The sequence below is a fragment of the Phoca vitulina genome, unplaced genomic scaffold (assembly GCF_004348235.1).
Source record: "Phoca vitulina isolate PV1807 unplaced genomic scaffold, GSC_HSeal_1.0 scaffold9, whole genome shotgun sequence".
NCBI classification, from domain to species: Eukaryota; Metazoa; Chordata; class Mammalia; order Carnivora; family Phocidae; genus Phoca; species Phoca vitulina.
Genome location: NW_022589712.1, coordinates 2,959,520 through 2,981,545, shown reverse-complemented (window position 1 = coordinate 2,981,545; position 22,026 = coordinate 2,959,520). Strand labels below are relative to the sequence as shown.

Sequence of the window (22,026 nt, the reverse complement as noted above, 5' to 3'; positions counted from 1 at the left end):
CTGGGTGCCGACCCGGCCACAAGGGACTGTCCTGCCGGCAGTGAGAGCCTGCAGGAGCCCCGAGGGTGGGTGCGCCCCGGGAAGGACGTGTCTCCATGTGGAGGATAGGAGGCACCATGCGCCAGATCATGTCTGCTGTCAGAGATCGGTGGGATCCTATCTGAAGATACCTTTAAAGGGGTTACTAGTGGCCAAAGGAATGACATTCGAGCCAAAAAGAATAACGGGTGAGGGGAATCAAAAAGTGCGAGCTTCCAGTTATAAAATAAGCAAGCCATGGGATGTGATGGACAGCATGGTGGCTGTAGTTAATAACAGTGTATTGAGTATTTGAAAGTTGCTAAGAGGGGCCCCTGGGTGGCTCAGTCGTTAAGTGTCTGCCTTTGGCTCAGGTCATGGTCCCAGGGTCCTGGGATCGAGCCCCGCATCGGGCTCCTTGCTCGGCGGGAAGGCTGCTTCTCCCTCTCCCACTCCCCCTGCTTGTGTTCCCTCTCTCGCTCTCTCTCTCCCTGTCAAATAATAAATAAAATCTTTTAAAAAAAAGTTGTTAAGAGAGTAGATCTTTTTCTTTAAAGATTTTATTTATTTGAGAGAGAGAGAGAGCATGAGTGGAGGGGAGGGACAGAGGGAGAAGCAGGCTCCCCTCTGAGCAGGGAGCCCGATGCGGGGCTCGATCCCAGGACCCTGGGATCATGACCTGGGCCGAAGGCAGACGCTTAACCGACTGAGCCACCCAGGTGCCCCAAGAGACTAGATCTTAAAATCCTTATCACAAGAAAAAACTGTAACTGTGGCGACGGATGTTAACAGACTCGCGGTGATCACTTTGCACACATATGAACGTCAAATCAGTATGTCGTACACCTGAAACTCATGTCAATTACACCTCAATAAAAAATGGTAAAATTTACCACTTACCTCAGACTTAACCCAAATTAAATCCTTCACAAATCCTACTACTTAGCCTTTTGACATCTGCATGTTCACATTGGGTCATAAGATCCAGGATCCTGAGAAAACCCCATTTTCTGCATGAAATCCTGGTCCCCAGACTCTGCTCACTTTTTTTCTTCTGTAAACTCTGATAAAATTTATAGTTATTAGTCACAAACTTATAATCTAAGTTAATTGCAACTTTATTGGGTAGACTTCACTCTCCAATATTGAACTTCCCATTCTGCTGGAGGCAGGTAGCTGTTTCAGACATTTTTCTTTTATTAATACTCTCCCGATATCTAAAACAATGCAGAATGCATGACAAGATTGTTTTCCTTTATTTTTTAAAAATAATTAATTATTTATTTGAGAGAGAGAGCACGAATAGGAAAGGCAAAGGCAGAGGGAAAGAGAGCATCTCAAGCAGACTCCTCGCTGAGTGCAGAGCCCGGCAGGAGGCTTAATCCCACAACCCCAAGATCACGACCTGAGCTGAAACCAAAAGTCAGACGCCCAACCAGCTGAGCCACCCAAGAGCCCCAGGTTGTTTTCCTTTCAAGATAAGTTCATTCCAGTTGTAAAAGTCACCTTAAACACAGGACCCAAACCAATGTTATTTCAGTGAACACCTTTCTAGTCCTGTCTCCTTCACTATGTATCTGTTTCTTTTTTGACTTAAACAGGATGAAGTCTTTATCCAATAATGTTTATTGAATGAATTACATTAATTATTCCAGTTTTGGCAAATGTGTTTTATTTCCACAGTTTTTCATGCCACCAGCCAATGCGGTTAAACATATTTTCTCTAAGGGGCACCTGGCTGGCTCAGTTGGTGAGGCGTGTGACTCTTGATCTCAGGGTCGTGAGTTCAAGCCCCACATTGGACATAAAGCTCACTTTAAAAACAATTTAAAAAATATAATTAAGGGGCACCTGGGTGGCTCAGTCAGTTAAGCATCTGCCTTCGGCTCAGGTCGTGATCCCAGGTCCCTGCTCGGTGGGGGGGTCTGTTTCTCCTTCTGCCACTCCCCCTGCTTGTGCTCTCTGTCAAATAAATAAATAAAATCTTAAAATATATATATATATATACATATATATATATAATTAAAAAAATTCTGTAGCTAGGGCTGGGGAGAGGGAAGAATGAGCTATGAAAAAAAAACAAATACAAAAACACAAAAAGCAGAATAACCCAAGTTGATAAAACCGCATTAAACCTTTGAAAATTCATGAGTCTATATTTATGCTCAAAAAAGAAAAAACCAGAAAAGAAAAAACAACCCACAGTAATCTCTTACATGTGAAACAGCTTTTGAAGCAATCCCTTGCTTGTACAGTCGGGTGGAAGAGAAACTGGGAAACAGACAGAAGACCGCCCCCCCCAACGGCTAGTTCAGGCGGGAAGGGCCCATCGGGGCTGCAGAATGGCCACGTCTGCCGCAGACAGACGAGCTTCCAGTTAGGAAAGCAGTTAGGGCCGGGTTCACGGGGAGCATCCTGGGCCTGCCGGCCAATGCACACGGCTTGCTACGCCTGGAGGTGAAGCAGATTTGCGCTCTCGTAATAAAGCTTTTGTAAGACAGCTGCCCGTAGCTCATCCTTATGCAATTCTTCGGTGGCTCCTGTTACACCCACCAAAACCAACCCCGAGCCCCGGGAGTCCGGTGGGCTGGCTGGGCTGAGGTCAGTTCTCGGCAGCTGCTGATGGGGGGACGAGGACGGCGCTTTGCACACAGACCCCGGCCGTCTGCGCTCCTCACCGGGGCTGGGCTTTAGATCACGTGGTCCCGTGGTCTCCAGGCTTGCTTCCCCTCCAGACCTGCAAAGGGAGCTCATCTTTGAGGCCAGCAAGTGACTTCTAAGTAATGTGACCTCACGTGGACCTGTGGGGACCTCAGATGTAAGGACTCGTGCTTCCTCCCTCACTAGTCTGTAAACGCCCATACAGAAGGATCCAGAAAACCCCTGCGGAGCCAAGCTTCGGGTGTAAAAGGTCCAGGGGTGACAGCGCAGCCTGAGGCGGGCGGGCAGGACCAGGACCCCCCCCCCCCCCCCCCCCGCCCCCGCCAGGCGCCTGGGCCGGTGCTGCTGAGCCAGGCCGAGGGGGGAGGGGGGATTAGGAAACAAAAGGCAGTTATTCTCTGGTTTCCTCACACCGGCCACAGGCGCCAAGCGCAGGGACACAAGGTGCAGGAAGCACTGGGCGACGGTCACCTCCTCCGCCCCACGAGGCTGACACAACAAGAAAGGAGACGCTGTGTAGCCAACACCACACGTTAGCCCCGCCGGCTCGTGCCAGCCTCACCTTGGAAGCTCGACGGCGCCGCTGTGTCCGCACCACCTTTATTACTGGAAAGGAAGACGACTCTGAGCCCTTGTGCATCATCTCTGGGGAGAACGTCACCGCGGGAACGAAGCATCTGGAATACGTCCTACTGGGCGTCTTAAGGTAAATCCATTTTGCCTCAACCCGATCCCGTCTTTGCGTTTCAGCGCTGGGGCTGGGCTCCTGAGGGCCGGCTCCGTCCCGCTCCTGCGGTCCCGCCCCGCGCGGCTTGTGGCCCGCACACCGCGCACCTGCTGAGGACGCGCCCCGGGCCCGGAGCGATGACCACCACCGGGCACACCGCCCTGAGCGCAGGGCAGACACCACCTTTCCTGAGCACACACCGCAGACGTCCCCGGGGGACCAAGCCCTGCCGGGTCCCGGGATAAAGCAGGAGAGCGGGAGCTGGCCCAGGCCTCGGGGTCCCTGGAGCGAGCACGGCGCCCGCGTCCCGGCGGCAGGAGGGGCGCACAGCCAGCCCGCAGGCTCCTCTCCACAAGGCTACTACCCGGCCTGAAGCCCCGTTGTTACAAGTGTCCGTTTTGCTAATGAGCCACATTGGCAACTGTAAAGCAACCAAGAGCAGTTAAAATGAAAACACCAAGGAAGCCTGCTCCGGACACTCACTCGGGCGTCGATGCTGGGTGAGATCGGCCCCGGCCTGGCAGCGGAGCGCTTCCCACCTGCTCACGCTCGTCTCCCTCCCACCTTCGCACCCCTTCTGGCTGCCTCTCCGCGCACCCGTTCCCCCACCTTCGTCCCTGCGAGCACTGGGCTCCGGGCCGAGAAGGCGGACGCTTGGCAACTTCGGGCGCTGAGGGAGCCAGGGACAAGAGCGGGGTCCGGTGTGGGCCCCTCGCTCCCTTCCACGGGCACGGGGCCCTCGTTCCTTGTGTGACTTCTGCATCTGCACGTACTTTCCTCCCGAGGGCTCGTCTGGGTCCCTCCGCAGGTTTCCAGCTCGCGTCAGAAGCACCTGTTGGAGAGCAGTGACCTCGCTGGCCTCCCCGAGCTGTAGGGACAAGGTCCCCCGAAGCAGCCCGCAGACTCCATGTCACGCGGCCTTTCCTGCTCGACGTCGGCACCGCGGTCCCCGGGGCTCCTGGGGCTTCGGCGAGGTGGGGAGAGGCCCTTGCTGTCACCGGCACACAAGCCGGGCAGGCGGGAGTCCTTCCAAGGGACAGCAGAGGAAGGCCCCAAACCACAAGCGCTGGCTGGGAGAGCGGACGAGAGCAAGGGCCGGGAAGGCTTCGCTGGTCCCTCCGGCGGCCCTGCAGTCTGGGCTACTCGCAGCCGAGCAGAAGGCGTCGTGGGAACCTCACGAAGCCAGTCCAGCCTCTCAGCCACCCCACGCCGGGTCAGCTGCGGGGCCCTGAGCAGGCGGGGTCCCGGCGCGGCCGGCGGCCAGGGGCCCGTGTGGCGCCCCCTCCCGCACAAGCGAGCAGCAGGCCAGTCCCGCCTGCCCCCCAGCCCGACGGCAGCTCGCGCGCCAGAGCGCAGAGGGGACGCTTCGTGACGGCCTCCACCTGCAGAGAGAAAGCGGCAGCAGAGATCCGACGCAGAGGGCACCCAGGCCGCCCGCGCCCGCCGCTGCCACAGGGGACAGAAGGCCGGCCGAGCGGCCCCGGCGAAGCTTTTACAGCCCTGCCTTCACCGCACAACCGGAGCGGACAGGCGAGGGCGGTGGTCGCCGTGGGCCCCCTCCCGCCGGGCGCCCGCGGACCCAGCAGCAGCCCGCCACCCTCCAGCCGCGGGGACGCCTTCCCAGGAGCTCCACTCTTACCCACAACGGTCTTTTCAGGCATATTCTAGCACAGCAAGATACTTAATCATACTCGTTTGACAAATATTTAAGTCATTTATTGCCATTAAGTTACAGCACTTGAATATACACGCCGCGTGGAAGCACAGACCCGTTCCCTACGGCTGGCGAGGACAGCGCGTGTGGCCAGCCCGCGGTGGGCTAGTGGTCGGTAAAGAGTGAAGGACTCTGAGGACTTTAGTGCTAAGAAGTACAAATTTTCTCTCTTCGGTTTTTCATTAAGTAAATTCTACCAAGTAATATACATATTACTGCAGATAAAACCATCATTGGGAGTTATTAAATTGATTGCATATTTTGAGCTACTCTTTATGAAGAGAAGTAAAACATCCGGTATGTGTAAGGCAGCAGAGAGTTGGTTTAGGGACTCTCAGCTATTTCTAGAAAAATTGGTTAGTAAAAATAGCATTCAGCTTATTTTCCTTAGCAAGACTATTCTGAGGAGCGCTGGGCGACACTGTCCCTCCGCAGACCTGCTTTCTCGAGTTCCACTGTTACGCTGATGCCTTTTTACTCATCCTGGAGACAAACACACAAAAAATGCAATGAGAAACAAATTTCACTGCCCACCCCAAAGGCCTTGGGTGGCGTTCAGAGACCCCTTTACATTTATTTCAACTTATCATTTTATAAAAATGTTAATTTGCATTGCATTCACTGGCCAATCAGGGTTTTAAATTCAGCAGCATATTTCTTCTTTCCCAACAGCACATTTTTGCTCCGAATCCAGCTTCCCCAACGGGTAACACCTGTCTCCGTACACACATTCACACCCAGCCCCCCAAGGCCTCGAGATTTGAGTTTCTCTCTCCCCAGTTCCCAAGACAGAAGCGATTAAATCGGATCTGCTTACTCGTGCTTGAGAAGGCGTCCTCCCTGGATGAGCTGGGCTACTTCGTTCGTGGCGTGGCAAGCAAACAGAAGCCAGTTTCGAGGCTGAACCTTGTAGGCAAATCTCATGAACGTCAAGGAGTAACAACAGAGAGCTGCCACAAACAGCAAAGCAAAGACTCACAATCCAGCAGACCTGGAGCCGGTGTGATCACACATCGGTGGCCCAATCACCTTCATCAGAAAAAGAGCTCTTCTGCTAAAACTTTCCATACGATAAAAGTTGTTGCTTAAACGCTCCCAAGAATGGGAAGCTCATCCTGTATTTTCTCTACTGTGAGGTATTCTACTTAGTAAACGTTTCAGGCACACGTTTGTTTGCTAGAGTGGGCCGTTTGCTCTAGCTGCTTTTTCTGTCCCCTTAGAACTGTTCCCAACCCACTGTCTCAAAGAATGGCCACTTAATCCCCATGAGACTTTTATGGACAAATATCAGGATTCCAAATAAATTTAAAGGCACTTCTTCCAAATAAAGTGCAAGAGGACACATTCTTCAGTTGTGTGTACTAGATCTAAAGGCACACAGGACCTTAACACTTCCTGGATAATTATTTGAAAGCAACACCGTTTTCTTCCTCCGCATGCACAAGCAACACCCTTCCGTGCCATCATATTCTGTATGTTATTTTCCAACAGTGACTGTAGTATCTGGAGCTACAAACCTGAAATGTAAACAGGAGCCTAAAGTCCTCCCAATTATTCAAATCTGTGTCCTTACCAAATGTCATCCGCCCACTGATAATCTCTGGAGACTTTTTCATGTCATTGATGGCAGCAATGGGAAGACCCCAGTTGGCTACAGGGCCCCAGAAATGCTACAAAATGAGAGGAGGGGAGAGGAGAGGAGAAGGGTAAGGCGGGGTGTGAACACTGCAATTTCTTCCTTTAAACTATAATGGGAATGTTCGAAATGATTCTTCATGTTTACATCGTGCGGGTTTACTGGTTAACGGATGGCCACTTAACGTCTGGGCACGGACTATTCAAGGGCTTGCCTGGACATTGGAGGCTCTTCCAGGGTGAGCCCCGAGTCAGAAAGGACTTGGCCCTTCACCAAGGTCCGCACCAACTTCCAGCTTACCGGTAGGTAATCTCCGTCCCACTGAGAGAACTTTAAATCAGATTAACTTCTTACCCAATTCCCGCCGGCTGCAACTTAAACCTCCTTACAACTGTTCTCGATAATGTAATGTTTAAACTATCAAAATCTCTTTTTCAAATTTTCATTAAGGTATTTGTCAATCTCTCTTACAATGCCGATCCCAGATTGGAGATTGTTTCTGAGGAAGGCAACTTAAAAGGGGAGAACCGGCTTTTCAGCTCCTATGAGCTGTATTTGGATCAGAGAGCCTGGAAATCACTCAGAACCCCAGAGATACTAAGAAATTAAGACTGGAAGATACTTTTGAAGTCCTAGCAGCAACCTACGCCTGGAAAGGGCTCAACAGCTCTTCAGGCTGTGACGGGAGCCGTCCCAGGACAGCAAAACGACGTCCATGTTTAACAGCAACAACATCCAATCGACTGAAGTTCTGAGGCTGAACTAAGTTCAGTGGCTTCTCCCATTAAATTGAAAATTCTTTTATTAATGTACAATTTGCAATACTTTAAAGTATGAGAGAAACCACACATTGTTGGCTAAACACCCTTTTCAGTTATCAGACTATTATCAGTGATCCACTTCTGCCGTCAGAGCATTTAAGATAAGCTCAGACTGCTGAATGCATTTCTAACATTGACCAGGAGTCATTAAAATCCGGAATTCCGTAAGAAGTAGGAAACCAGGGAAATACAAGAAAAGTAAATGAGAATTATGTCTGGCATGATAGGAGAATATTTCGAAACGCTTACATAACATGCTTCAATGTAAGCAGGAGGCCCAGGCCACCAGGAGCTGTAAAGCGCCAGAGCCCCCACAGGGCCAGCAAGCTAAGCATGGAAGCGTCTACAGCACAGTTACGACCCCGAAAATCAGACGCAGCTGGTGTAAAGGATCTCGGAGGTTCTGGGGTGGCTCATGAGTCCTCTTGTCTTCAGACTGGATATTGTCTGAGGAAGACCCACACTTTTGGAACTGTTATTTCTTACACCTGGACGCGGGGTGGCCATTTCCCCTCCCTCTCCCCCCCGGAGCTCTGGAGAGGTCTGGAGAGGGAGGGGGCCTCGCCTTCCCTTACCAGCTGCCTTCTGTCCCCACCTGTCCTTTTCCTGGAAGGCCCTTGCTTTCTCCGCTCCCTGTCGTGCCGTGTCTCCCTTTCCTCCCCTACTGACCTGACCTTTCTCCACTTTGGTCTAGTTTCAACTTTTTCTAGTTCATCTCTTTCCATAGATAGCTCTGCTCTGCGCGTTGGTCCCAATGTCTACCTTCTCACGCATAGAGCTGGGGCTGGAACAGAGCCTGGAGAGTTCTCCACCACCAGGCACAAAGGGGTCTCCACCCACAGCCAGGGCCAAGGAGCAGGACCATGGCGTAGATCTGACACCTCAAGTAGCCCTGGGGGGCTTGCGCTCAAAGGGTGGCGTCACAGGTTCTAGTGTGAGGACTGTTACACATGAACAGTTCTGCAAGTTAGGGGCGGTATACACACTTGTGATGATGAACATTGAGCTACACTTCAGACAGGTTTCTTAAAAAGAACATGAAAGGTAAAAATGATCTCAACACTAGTTTACTACAAGATCCAACCTTAGAAAGTTAAGAATGCATCCTTTCTATCTAGTGCAAGCTTCTAGTTCCCACTTCCCTGTTTGGAAATACGTGTTTGGTCCAGCTCAGCAGTCGATGCACTGGTCCTGCCAGGAGTGAGCGCCCCGAGTGGATGAGGACCACCAAGGGGCCACTGGGAGAGCCACCAGGCATGGCGGCTGCATCTGCATCTGCTAGCTCAAGCAAAGGAAGCCAGGTCTGCTGTCCGTAAGTCTGGCAATGCACAAAGCCTGCAAGAGCCTGAAATAAAGTAGAACAGTGTTCTTACCGTACTATTTTGTGAAGAGTCCCCAAGGTTCAGACAGGAGAGATGTGGGAGGGGAAAAAAAAAAAAAGATCAGATGCTTTGGAAGATTTCGGTTCTTAGGTTACTTCAACCTCACACGAGTGTTCAAGTTTCAGCAGCAGAACAACCAGCTGAGCAGGACGCATTCCCAACAACTTTGACCCAGCGAAATTAAACCTCAATTTTATGAAAATAAACATAACCTTAGAGTGAAGCTGTCTAATAGAAATATAATGCAGGTCACCACTAGAAGCCACATATGTAATTTTAAAATTTCTAGAAGCCACATTAGACGTAAAAAGAAACTACAGAATTTTATTAAGTTTATTCTAACATATCAAAAATATTTTAATGAATATGTACTCAACCAAAACTTAGCAATGAGATATTTTACATTCTTTCTTTGTACTAAGTGTCTGAGATCTGGTGTGTGTTGACATTCATGGCGTGTCACTTGGACAGGCCACGGGGACGATGCTCTGCTGCCTTCTGCGGCCCAGGCTTGCACACGGCATTTCTCTGGAAATGACGAGAAGAGAACGGAGTGCTGCAGAACTCTAGCAACAGTGAGCTCGCCATTTTTACTAACAGGTTATCACCAGAACGAAAGCCCTAAAAATAGTCATGTAATTATACATTTCGTTCACTTCAAAACTCTGGAACCTCAAACAGTGCCTGGCATTTACAAGCATTCAGAAAGTCTTTGCTGAATGAATGAGTAGCAAAAACTTTCAACACTGTGTTCTTCTGAATGTTAAACTTGGTACCGTTTAAAAATACATCAAAAGTTTTATAATGAATTACTTCTATTTCTGAAATGGCAATTCTTTTTGCAGGATACAGCTTAATTGTTCTGTACAGCAAAATCTTAAAAGTTTATATACTGAAAGAGTTAATGAAGTAAAATGATAAAATCCCTTATAAACACACACCCAAATGGCTCTTCTCACCATTTTGACTTGGAGGTTGAGAAGGTTCTAATTTCCAGCATGAAAACATTTGTTGACAGTGCTAATAATATTCTTCAAATAGGTTCTATTATGAAATACAAGAAGCCTAGAAAGAGCCTTTCAAAGTTAAGTGAATTGTTAGAACGAATTATGTTTCAACTGTGGTAACAGATTGTGTTACCCAAGACTATGTCACAGGAAGTCCAAACTGGGCAGGGTGCTTTGTGGCAGGAGGGGTGGACCGCCTTACTGGATCAGACAGTGTAACCTAGCAGACTGTGGGCTACACTCAGCTGCACTGTCACCACTCTTTGTTGTTGCTAGTTTCAGAGGTAGGATTTAGTGATTCATCAGTTGCATAAAACACCCAGTGCTCATCACATCTCGTGCCCTCCTTCATGTCCATCACCCAGTTATCCCATCCCCCTACCACCTCCCCTCCGGCAACCCTCAGTTTGTTCCCTAGAGTTATGAGTCTCTTATGGTTTGTCTCCCTCTCTATTTTCATCTTTTATTATTTTTCCCTCCCTTTCCCTGTGTTCATCTGTTTTGTTTCTTAAATTCCACGAGTGAAATCATATGGTGTTTGTCTTTCTCTGACTTATTTCGCTTAGCGTAATACCCTCTAGTTCCATCCACAGTGTTGCAAATGGCGAGATTTCATTCTTTTTGATGGCTGAGTAATATTCCATTGTGTGTGTGTATATATATATACATATACACACATATATACATATATATATACATATACACACATATATACATATATATATATATACACACACACCACCTCTTCTTTACCCATTCATCTGTCGATGGACATCATCTGGGCTCTTCCTGTATTTTGGCTATTGTGGACATTGCTGCTATAAACATCGGGGTGCAGGTGCCCCTTCAGATCACTATGTTTGTATCATTTGGATAAATACCTAGTAGTACAATTGCTGGATCGTATGGTAGCTCTACTTTCAACTTTTTGAGGAACGTCCATACTGTTTTCCACAATGGCTGCACCAGCCTGCATTCCCACCAACAGTGTAGGAGGGTTCCCCTTTCTCCGCATCCCCGCCAACATCTGTTATTTCCTGACTTGTCCATTTTAGCCATTCTGACTGGTGTGAGGTGATATCTCATTGTGGTTTTGATTTATATTTTCCTGATACTGCTGTTGAGCACTTTTTCATGTGTCTATTGGCCATTTGTATGTCTTCTTTGGAAAAATGTCTGTTCATGTCTTCTGCCCATTTCTTGACTGGATATTTTGGTTTTTGCAGTGTCATTATTCTTAAAGCATCTTTGTTCAGGATCTGAACAAAGAACCATATTTAATTAGCCATAAACTACCAGTGGCACATTTTTTCCCACAAAAATATTTTAAAAGATATAGTTTTTAAAACCTAAAATGTCAACTTGGAGATAATTTAGTTTTCGATTCAGAACTCTTCCTGAACTGCACCCTACCCAGCAAAGTTATCATTCACAATTGAAGGAGGGAGAAAGAATTTTCCAGACAAGCAAAAGCTAAAGAAGTTCATCACCATTAAATTAGCCTTAAAAGAAATGGGGTTAATTAGCAACAAGAACACATATGAAAGAATAAATCTCACTGGAAAAATAAATATATAGCAAAGGTAAGTGGATTAATTACTTATAAAGCTAGTATGAAGGTTAAAAGACAAAAGTAGTAAAAATAACAATGATTACAATAATTAGTTAAGGGACAGACAAGAAAAAATATGTAAAATATTGCAAAAACATAAAATAAGGGGGTTATGTTGAGCTTTAGAATGAGATCAAACTTACAGTTGTTATCAACTGAAAACTGACTGTTACAGATACGAGTTGTTATATATAAGCCTCATGGTAACCACAGAGCAAAACCTAGAGTAAATGACAAAAAATAAAGGTCATCAAACCACAAAGAAAGAGAGTGAGAGAACAATGTAACAGAGAACTACAAAAATATCCAGAAAATAAGCAAAATGGCAATAAGCATATACCCACCAACAATTCCTTTAAATGTAAATAGACTAAATTCTTCAATCAAAAGAATAGCTGAATTGGTTAAAAAAAAAACAAAAAAAAAACAAGATTCATCTATATACTGTCTACAACACACAAACTAAAAGGATAGAAAAAGATTCCATGCAAATGGAAACAAAAGAATGTAGTTATCTATACTGATATCAGACAAAATAGACTTTAAAACAAAGAGGGTAATAAGAGACAAAAAAGGGTGTTACATAATGGTAAAAGGGTTAATCCAACAAGGGGACATAACAGTTGCAACATAGGAGCATCCAAATATATAAAGCTACTATTAACATACCTAAAGGGTGAAACAGACATCAATTTAATAATAGAAGGACTTTAATACCTTGCTTACATCAATGGATAAATCATCCAGATAAAATCGGTAAGGCAACATTAGCCTTAACTAGCAAGTTAGACCAGATGAAGTTAACAGACCAGAAAAGAACATTTCATCCAAAAGCAACAGAATACATATTCTTCTTAAGTGCACATGAACATTTTCCAAGATAGATCATGCTACTGAATAACTGATAGGTCAAAGAATAAATAAAAAAATGCCTTGAGACAAACGAACATGGAAATGTATCATACCAAAATTTATGGGATGCAGCAAAAGCAGTTCTAAGAAAGAAGTTCAAAGCAATAAATGCCTACCTCAAGAAACAAGAAAAGTCTCAAGAAAAGTCTCAATCTAACATACTTTGAAGAACTATAAAAAGAAAAACAAAAGAAGCCCAAAGTTATTAGAAGGAAGAAAATAACAAAGATTAGAGCAGAAATAAATGAAATTGGAACCAAAAAAGATAAAAGATCAATACAAGTAAGAGCTGGTTCTTTGAAAAGATAAACAATACCTTAGCTAGACTCACCAAGAAAAAAAGAGAGAACTCAAATAAAACCAGAAATGTAAGAGATATTAAAAGTGATGCCACAGAAATACAAAGGACTGTAAGAGCCTACTATGAGTAATTGTACACCAACAACTGGACAACCTAGAAGAAATGGATAAATTCCTAGAAACATACAACCTACCAAGACTGAATCAAGATAAAATAGAAAATCTGAACAGACTGATTACTAGTGAAGAAATTGAATCAGTAATCAAAAACCTCCTAACAAACAGAAGTCCAGGACCACAGAGCTTCACTGGAGAACTCTTATAAAAAAATATTTTACAAGGCCAGCATTGCCCTGATACCAAAACCAAACAAGGATGCCATACAAAAAGGAAAATTACAGGCCAATATCCTTGATAAACATAGATGCAAAAATCCTCGATAAAATATTAGCAAACTGAACTCAACAATACATTAAAAGGACCATACACTATGATCGAGTGAGATTTATTCCAGGGAGTCCAGGATGGTTCAACATCCACAAATCAATGTCCTATATGTACCGCACTGTACCACATTAACAAAATGAAGGATACAAAAAATATGAGCCATCTCAATAGATGCAGAAAAAAATTTGACAAAACTGAACACCCATTTATGATAACTCTCAACAAAGGAGAAACAGAGACTGTATTGATAAAAAGTAACTGAACATAATAAAGACCACATAAAACAAGCACACAGCTAATGTCACACTCAATGGTGAAAAGCTAAAAGCTTTTCCTCTAAGATTGGGAACAAGGATGTCTACTCTTGCCACTTTTACTCAACATAGTATTGGATGTCCTAGCCAGAGCAATTAGGGAAGAAAAAGAAAGGGCATTGAAATTGGAAAGAAAAAAGTAAAACTGTTACTGTTTGTGGGGCCCCTGGTTGGCTCAGTTGGTAGAGCACATGACTTTTGATCTCGAGGTTGTGAGCTCGAGCCCCACGTTGAATGTAGAGATTACTTAAAAATAAAATCTTTAAGGAGCACCTGGGCGCACAGTCCGTCGAGTGACTCTTGATTTCGGCTCAGGTCATGATCTCAGGGTCGTGTGACTTAACTCCGAGAAGGGCTCCACAGTCAGCAGGGACTCTGCTTGAGACTGTCTCTCCCTCTCCCTCTGCCCTCACCCTGCTCATGTGCTCTTTCTCAAATAAATAAATCTTAAAAACAAAACAAAAAAAAGATCTTAGGGAAAAAAACTGTTAGTATTTGCAGTTGACATGATATAAAATAGAGAGAACCCTGAAGACTCCACCAAAAAATGTTAAACAAATTCAGTAAAGCTGCAGATCATAAAATCAGTATACAGAAATCTGTTGTTTCTTTACACTAATAATAAACTATCAGAAAGAAATTAAGAAAATAATCCCATTTACAACTGCATCAAAAAGAATAAAACACCTAGTAATAAATTTAATCAAGGAGGTGAAAGACCTGTATGTTGAAAACTATAGATACTAGTGAAAGAAACTAAAGACACAAACACAAAGCTATTCCATGCTCAGGGTTGGGAAGAACTAATACTGTTAAAATGTTTATACTACCCAAAGCAATATACAGATTCAATGAAATCCCTATCAAAATTCCAACAGCATTTTCCACAGAAATAGAACAATCCTAAAATTTGCATGGAATCATAAAAGACCTTGAATAGGCAAAGCAATCTTGAAAAGGAAGAACAAAGCTGGAGGCATCAGGTTCCCTGATTTCAAACTATATTACAAAGATGTAGTAATTAAAACAGTATAGTATTGGCATAAAAACACAGATCAATAGAACAGAATAGAGCCCAGAAATAAACCCAAACATATTTATTTGGTCGATATATTTATGACAAAGGAGCCAAGAACATACAATGGGGAAAAGACAGTCTCTTCGATAAATGGTATTGGGAAAATTGGACAGCCACATGCAAAAGAGGGAAACTGGACCATTATCTCATACTAGACACAAAAATGGATTAAAGACTTGAAACCATAAAACTCCTAGAAGAAAACTAGGCGGTGGGGGCGCCTGGGTGGCTCAGATGGTTAAGCGTCTGCCTTCGGCTCGGGTCATGATCCCAGGGTCCTGGGATCGAGCCCCGCATCGGGCTCCCTGCTCAAGTGGGGAGCCTGCTTCTCCCTCTCCCTCTGCCATTCTCTCCACTTATGCTCTCTGGCTCTATCTCTCTGTCAAATAAATAAATAAAATCTTAAAAAAAAAAAAAAAAAAAAAACTAGGCGGTAAGCTCCTTGACACTGGTCTTGGCAATGATTTTCTGAATCTGACAGCAAAAGCAAAAATAAATAAGTGGGACTCCATCAAACTAAAAAGCTTCTGCACAGTAAAAGAAACCATCAGTAAAATGAAAAGGCAACATATTGAATGGAAGAAAATATTTGCAAATCATGTAACTGATAAAGGACTAATATTCAAAACAGTAACTCATACAACTCAATAGCAAAAAAAACCCAGCATGATTAAAAAATGGGCAGGAGATCTGAATAGACTTTTTTCCAAAAAAGACACACAGATGGCCAACAGGTACATGAAAAGATACTCAACATTCACTAATCATCAGGAAAACGCAAATCAAAGCCACGAGGTATCACTGCACACCTGTTACAATGACTACTATCAAAAATATTAAAAGTAAGTGTTGGCAAAGATGTGGGGAATGTAAACTGGCTGTGCACTGTTGGTGGGAATGTAACTGGTGTGGCCACCGTGGAACACAGTATGGAGGTCCCTCAAAAAATTAAAACTGAATTAAATATGACCCAGCAATTCCACTTCTGGGTATCTGAAGAAAACAAAAACACTAATTTGAAAAGCCATGTATACCCCTATGTTCACTGAGGCATTATTTACAACAGCCAAGATATGAAAACAACCTAAGTGTCCCCTGATGGACGAATGGATAAAGAAACTGTAGTACATATACAATGGAATATTACTCAGCCATAACAAAGAATAAATTTTACCATTTGCTACAAAGTGGATGGACCTCAAGGGCATTACACTAACTGAAATAAGTCAGAGAAAGACAAATACGTGTGATCTCTCTTATATGTGTAATCTTAAAAAACAAAACCAAAAAAATAAGCTCAATAGATACAGAGAACAGATTGGTGGTTCCCAGAGGCAGGGGGTGGGGGATGTGAGAAATGGGTGAGCTGTTTTGTTAAGAGTTTAAATAAGCTGAATAAAAATTCAAAAAGAACGTAATGTTGATTAGTGATTTAATGACTGTAAAACAATCAGAGAATAAAATAATTCTAAACAACACTGGTAAATGCAAAAATCCACAACTCAACATCCCTTAATTCTATGTCAGTTGTCCAAAACATGAATCAACTACTAAGTCAGAAAATCTGGAATGCATATTTTTGCAGAGCCATGCTAATGAAAAAAAGAAAAGCTTCTTAGTGTGTATGAATATCTGTTCCAAAGAATGATAAATTTATAAGCAACACACAAACTTCAATTTGGGGAGAGTAATGTAAAACTGTAAAAAAATACCCGTGGTTTTGGGGCACCTGGGTGGCTCAGTCAGTTAAGTGTCCCATTCTTGATTTTGGCTCAGGTCATGATCTCGGGGTCGTGAGATGGAGCCCTGAGACGGGCTACACGCTCAGTGCCGAGTCCGCTTGAGATTCTCTCCCTCATCCCACACCCCCAACCCCTTCACCAGTGTGCATGCATGCTCTCAAATAAATAAATCTTAAAAAAAAAAAAAAAAAACCTTGATTTTTCTCTTTATTTGGTATGCTGCCTTTATTTCCATGAAGTTAAAAAAAAAAGTGTAAGGGTCTTTCTTCTTGTGTTCACTTACAACCTTGAACTCTCAGGGGGAAACTCAACCTTCCCGGCTGAGGATGATGGTGGAGGTGATGAAGGACAACCACCATGTGTTTTTTTTTTTAAAAACAAAACAAAACACCAAAAACCTTATCTTGTTTTTCTCTTTAATCTGGAAGTGACTGGTAGGTTTGAGATTTCCTCTAAGCGCATTTGTATTTTCATAATGTCTCTTGAACACTGCAGACGTACCTATCAGCTTTCTCTGAAAGCACTGTTCGTCCGCCTAACTGGTCACTGGCTTAGATAGCACTAAGGGGTCCAAGCGACAGCCTCATACGGTCTCTTTTAAGCCACTGCTTACAGTAAAGTGGGGTAAGAGTCTGAGATGCTCTAAGCTGCAGTTCTCCTGCAGCCTGAAAATGCTCACCTGCGTCTTATTTATTGTCACCAAGTTTTACCAGATTTTCTAATTCAAGTTAAAATGAGGAAGTTTTCACAACTAGAATGGGTGATGTTCCACTGGACCATTTGCTGGTCCAAACTCACTGGACAACAGAAAGGACCTCTGGAAACTGGACTGTGCAGACAGCAAGGTTCTCTCGTGGCCAGTTCTGTTCAGCACTACCCGCTTCATGAGATGTCTGAAGGTCAGTTATATGGCGGGGAAGGAAAACCAGGGGCAGGGTACCAGAAGCAGCGTGGCAGAGAGGAGAGGCACAAAGTACCTCACACCTTACTTCTTCTTCTTTTTTTTTAAAGATTTAATTAATTTATTTATTTATGAGAGAGAGAAAGAACGAGCGGGGGGGGGTGGGGAGCAGAGGGAGAGGGACAAGCAGACTCTGCGTTGAGCACAGAGCCTGACACAGGACTCGATCTCAGGACTCTGAGATCACGACCTGAGCCGAAATCAAGAGTTGGACGCTTAACTGACTGAGCCACCCAGGCGCCCCAACCCTACTTCTTTTTGAACCATTTCTGTGCATTACTATTTTCCTCTAAATCCTAACCCGACATTCCCGCTGTGGCTCCACAAACTTGGTGTCCAGAGGGTCTCAAGTTTGGTCTAAATATCAGTTTCTCGTGTGGCAAGTGAGGTGTTGGACTATCTGACACCTAAGGTCTGTTCCAGCTCTGCTAGTCTATCATTTGGGAAGGGGTCCCTGTTGTTCTACTGGAACTTCTCACCTGGGTAGTAAGAAATCTTTAAAGCTTTCCAGAAAACAAGGAGTTAAAATTAGAATAGCATACCTTATTAACTAAAGAATATTCATGGAAAACACCCCATTAATTTCAGATTTGTAAGTGTGCTCACAGGCTAACGAATTTAAAAACACTCCATGACCTAGGTTCTGCTTAAGAAAACACCCTTTACACGTATATATCCAAATACATACATGCATATACACATATCCGTTCACCTCGCAGGAAGGGGGGTAAATCTGTAGAGTAAATCTGCAGACTGCTACTGACTCAATCATTAAAGCATATGTCCTACACCTCACAACTTCTTTGTTCAATCTTATTTATTCTTCCTAACCAAAATTCCAGACAGGGAAGGAATGCAAGGACAGCAAGGAATGAGGACAGAACAGCAAAAGCAAAAAGAGCTATCTTTTTTTACTCCATCAAGAAGGTATATGAAGAATTAAAAAAAAAAAAAAAAAAAGATAGGGGTGCCTGCTGGCTCAGTCAGTAGAGCACACGACTCTTGATCTCAGGGTCACGAGTGCAAGTCCCACACTGGGCGTGGAGATTACTTAAAAAGTAGTAATAAGGACAGAGGTCCAGGAAGTTCTTGATGCAAGACCCTCATTGAGGTAAGAAATCATGAGAGATGGAAGGCACCAAAGAGGGTACCAGAACCCAGGGAACTAAACATGGAACACTACTCTTGTCAAGCACTACGCTATGTTGTTAAACAGCTACCAAAGCACAAAAGGTAAGTAATTGCCCAGGACCACACAGCTAAAAATTACCAGGGCTAGGGTTCTAACTCATCATTTGGGTTTAATAATACTGTAAATCACTTATAGTAAAAACTGTAATTATTTAATAGCAAGACCTTATTTAATTGTCCCTGGTTGTCCTGGTAATGCCTTTTACAGCTGTTTTCTTCTATGCTGGATCCAATCAAAGTCCACACACTACCTATGGTTAGAGCCTGTTTCCTTAACTCCTCTTTCTCAGTGAAAAAAATCAACATTTCAAAATACACTCGGAGGGGTGCCTGGCTGTCTCCGTGGACATAGCATGCTACTCTTGATCTCGGGATTATGAGTTGGAGCCCCATGTTGGGTGTAGAGATTACTTAAAAATAAAATCTTGGGGCACCTGGGTGGCTCAGATGGTTGGGCATCTGCCTTCGGCTCGGGTCATGATCTTGGGGTCCTGGGATTGAGTCCTGCATTGGGATCCTTGCTTAGCGGGGAGCCTGCTTCTCCCTCTGCCACTCCCCCTGCTTATACTCTCCCTCTCTGGCAAATAAATAAATAAAATCTTTAAAATAAATAAATAAAATAAAATCTTAAAAAGAAAAAATACACTTGGAAATCCACTTTAGTAAGAAAGACATTTCAATCTTACTCATAAAATGTGACTGACAGAACTTTAAATATCTGTATGAGATATGATTTTAAATTTTTTCTGAATTGCTCAACTATGTTATTAAAATAGTTTTTAAAATTCTGGAACAGCTTTGGTTTAGAAAAATCTCTATATCCCTTCAGTAGGCTGTAAAAAGAATCCAGATCTTCAGATGGTAGGGAGTGCAAAGTAGATAGAACAAGCTCTCGAGGAGGTGAGAAGAACCTCATTTCTGATCTGGAAGAGGGACACAATGAAGTTTTCTTCTTTATGCTTCATTCTTCTTTACAAAAGCACAGCAGGGCTGTGAGCAAGAAGTCCGGAAGAACACGGAGGGAAAACTTTCCTCTGCTAAGTTCTAGGAGGAAGAGTTTCTCTTTCCAGGAGAAAAAGCTTACATAAAGATCTGGTGAGAGTTTGGATACCAGCCTCAAACCTCCATCACTGGCAGCGCCGGCAGGAAACCCCACTGCGCCAAGAATGGTACGGAGTCCACGCCTGGCAGCCCCCTCCACCTACTCACCCACTCAGTTCACAGAAGTAGTTCCAGGTCAGAAATCACAGAGCTTTATGCCTCACACTGAAGATTTTAACTTTTTCTGTAACAGTATACTGTGTTTCTGCTCACACACAAAAAATAGAATATTAATTGAACTGTGATTTGGAGTTTCTGAGTATTTTCACGTCCCTCATCCAGTTTAATGTTCTCAAGAACCCAACCAGACAGGGCATTATCATTAAACCCATGTCATAGTAACCGAGGTCCATTGGGATTAGACTTGCTTGTGGTCCCTTGGTTAGGAGTGGTTCTTCTGGCTGGTACCCTAGCAGGCAGCTCTCTTCCTGGACACTGCAATTCTCTTCTTTTCCTCATTGAGTCAAAGCTTAACTCAAAGTAACACTAGAAAAAGTATATGCACAGTAAGCCACATGAAATTAATCTTAGGAAAAAAGGTTAAGCCATATGTCAAAGTATTTAATGGAGAAGCCTGGCTCTCAGAAACCTATCTACTAGAGGAAAAAAGAAAAAGAAATAGAAAATAACAGTAAAAATAGTAATAGAAATAAGAAATAGAAAACCAGGCTCTCTTCCTGGTTAGGAACAAATTATTCCTATTATTACATAATTCCTATTATCACATTACATAACACTATTACAAACATTAGGTAACCATCAGTATTTTTTAAAAATATGAATGAGTGTAATCACTTTATTTTTAATTATTCTGTACAATTTTATCCCTAGCTGTACCTAAGGATTAGGAAGGCTCATTATCCAAAGCAGAAAACATTAGTAAAAAAGGTAACATTCAAAGCCAGAGAAACTTAACTGCAGGGACTGAGAACATATCCTCGTATTACTACTTGCTCAGATTTTCCCAACACATTAATCTGATAAATCACTCTGCTCCACAGTACTAAACATCTGTCTTGATTAATCACAGTCCTATTTATTTATTTATTTTAAAAAATTTTTTTAAAGATTTTATTTATTTGACAGAGAGGCAGCAAGAGAACACAAGCAGGGGGAGTGGGAGAAGGAGAAGCAGGCTTCCCGCTGAGCAGGGAGCCCTACATGGGGGCTCGATCCCAGCACGCTGGGATCATGACCTGAGCCACCCAGGCGCCCCAATCACAGTCCTATTTAAGTACAGAAACTTCCTATCTAGAAAGTCAGGAGTGAAGCCTGTTTCCAAATTTACTCTATCATTTGAGACTGAATTCTCTCTCTCATGGTACTGCTCTGTAAAATTAGAAGTAAACAGTATTTGCAACAAAGTTCAGGCCTTCAAAATTAATCCTTTTTATACTGGCAAAAATTCAGTTGCCTTCACACTGCATCCTTCGGATAGTTATAGGGCTTATTTCTCCTCAGCTGTCATCACTTTGCTTCTTTACCACACTATTAACTATTGAAAGAAAAAAAAAAAAGAACAAACCCAAAACGCGGCCCTACACCTACCTAAGTTTTAAAATCACAACCCAGGAAAACTAAAAATTATACCCCTAAAGAAAAAAAAAACTATTTAAAACTGTTTCAAAGTTATACTAAATATTCTGAAATAAAAGCAGGCGTCTCAAGATTCGAGGAGAAAATAAAATACAGCACGTGTGTCTTCAGGCCTTTACGCGCAAACGCCCTTTGATTCTAACTGGAAAGGAAATCGAGTAAGAGAAAGTATGTCCTTGGAGATACTCCACTTTGGTTGGCAGAATATTCGTATCTAAAAACACGTGAGGGGCGCCTGGGTGGCTCAGTCGTTAAGCGTCTGCCTTCGGCTCAGGTCATGATCCCAGGGTCCTGGGATCGAGCCCCGCATCGGGATCCCTGCTGCTCCCTCTCCCTCTCCCCCTGCTTGTGTTCCCTCTCTGTCAAATAAACAAATAAAATCTTTAAAAAAAAAAAAAAAACATGTGAGATTTTACTCCCTTCCCGGCTTGGACTGAAAATCTTTCAAACGAAAAAACCGAAAGGCGAGCTGGACCCAGCATTTGTATTTCCGTGGCTGCAGGACAGGCGTTCGCGCGCACCTGCCGCGCACCTGCGCTCACCAGCGCTCTCACAGCGCCTCCCACTGGCGCCTCCCAGCCCCGCAGCCCGGCACCGCCACCGCACACCTGGGCGCGCAGCTGCCGGACAGGGGCACCAGGCCCCGCCCGACTTCGGGGACTCGGCGACTTCCAGCTAGGAAACCGCGCCGGGGGCGAGGGTCCTCTCGCTGCCCGCTGCTCCCCCGCCCCGCCATCTCCCGCCCGGCCGGCCCCTGCTCCGCTGCCCCGTCGGTCCCCCGCCCGGCCGGCTGCCGCCCCGCTGCC

The 22,026-nt window shown here is 44.4% G+C and overlaps 1 protein-coding gene across 2 annotated transcripts in view; it reads right to left on the bottom strand.

The window, feature by feature from the left end:
• Positions 1-5,106: 5,106 nt before the first annotated feature.
• Positions 5,107-22,026, bottom strand: part of MPC1 (mitochondrial pyruvate carrier 1) — a 17,330-nt gene continuing 410 nt past the window's right edge. The window contains exons 1-5 of one of the 2 annotated variants that reach the window (XM_032407499.1): positions 11,722-11,799; positions 8,951-8,954; positions 6,694-6,790; positions 5,938-6,070; positions 5,107-5,603 (exon numbers count right to left, since the gene is read on the bottom strand). In XM_032407499.1, coding sequence (XP_032263390.1) covers positions 5,579-5,603; positions 5,938-6,070; positions 6,694-6,736 — 201 coding nt within the window. In that variant the 5' untranslated portion in view covers positions 6,737-6,790; positions 8,951-8,954; positions 11,722-11,799 and the 3' untranslated portion in view covers positions 5,107-5,578. Of the gene's footprint in view, positions 5,604-5,937; positions 6,071-6,693; positions 6,791-8,950; positions 8,955-11,721; positions 11,800-22,026 lie in introns of those variants that run through there. The other variant, XM_032407498.1, reaches the window with a different exon arrangement.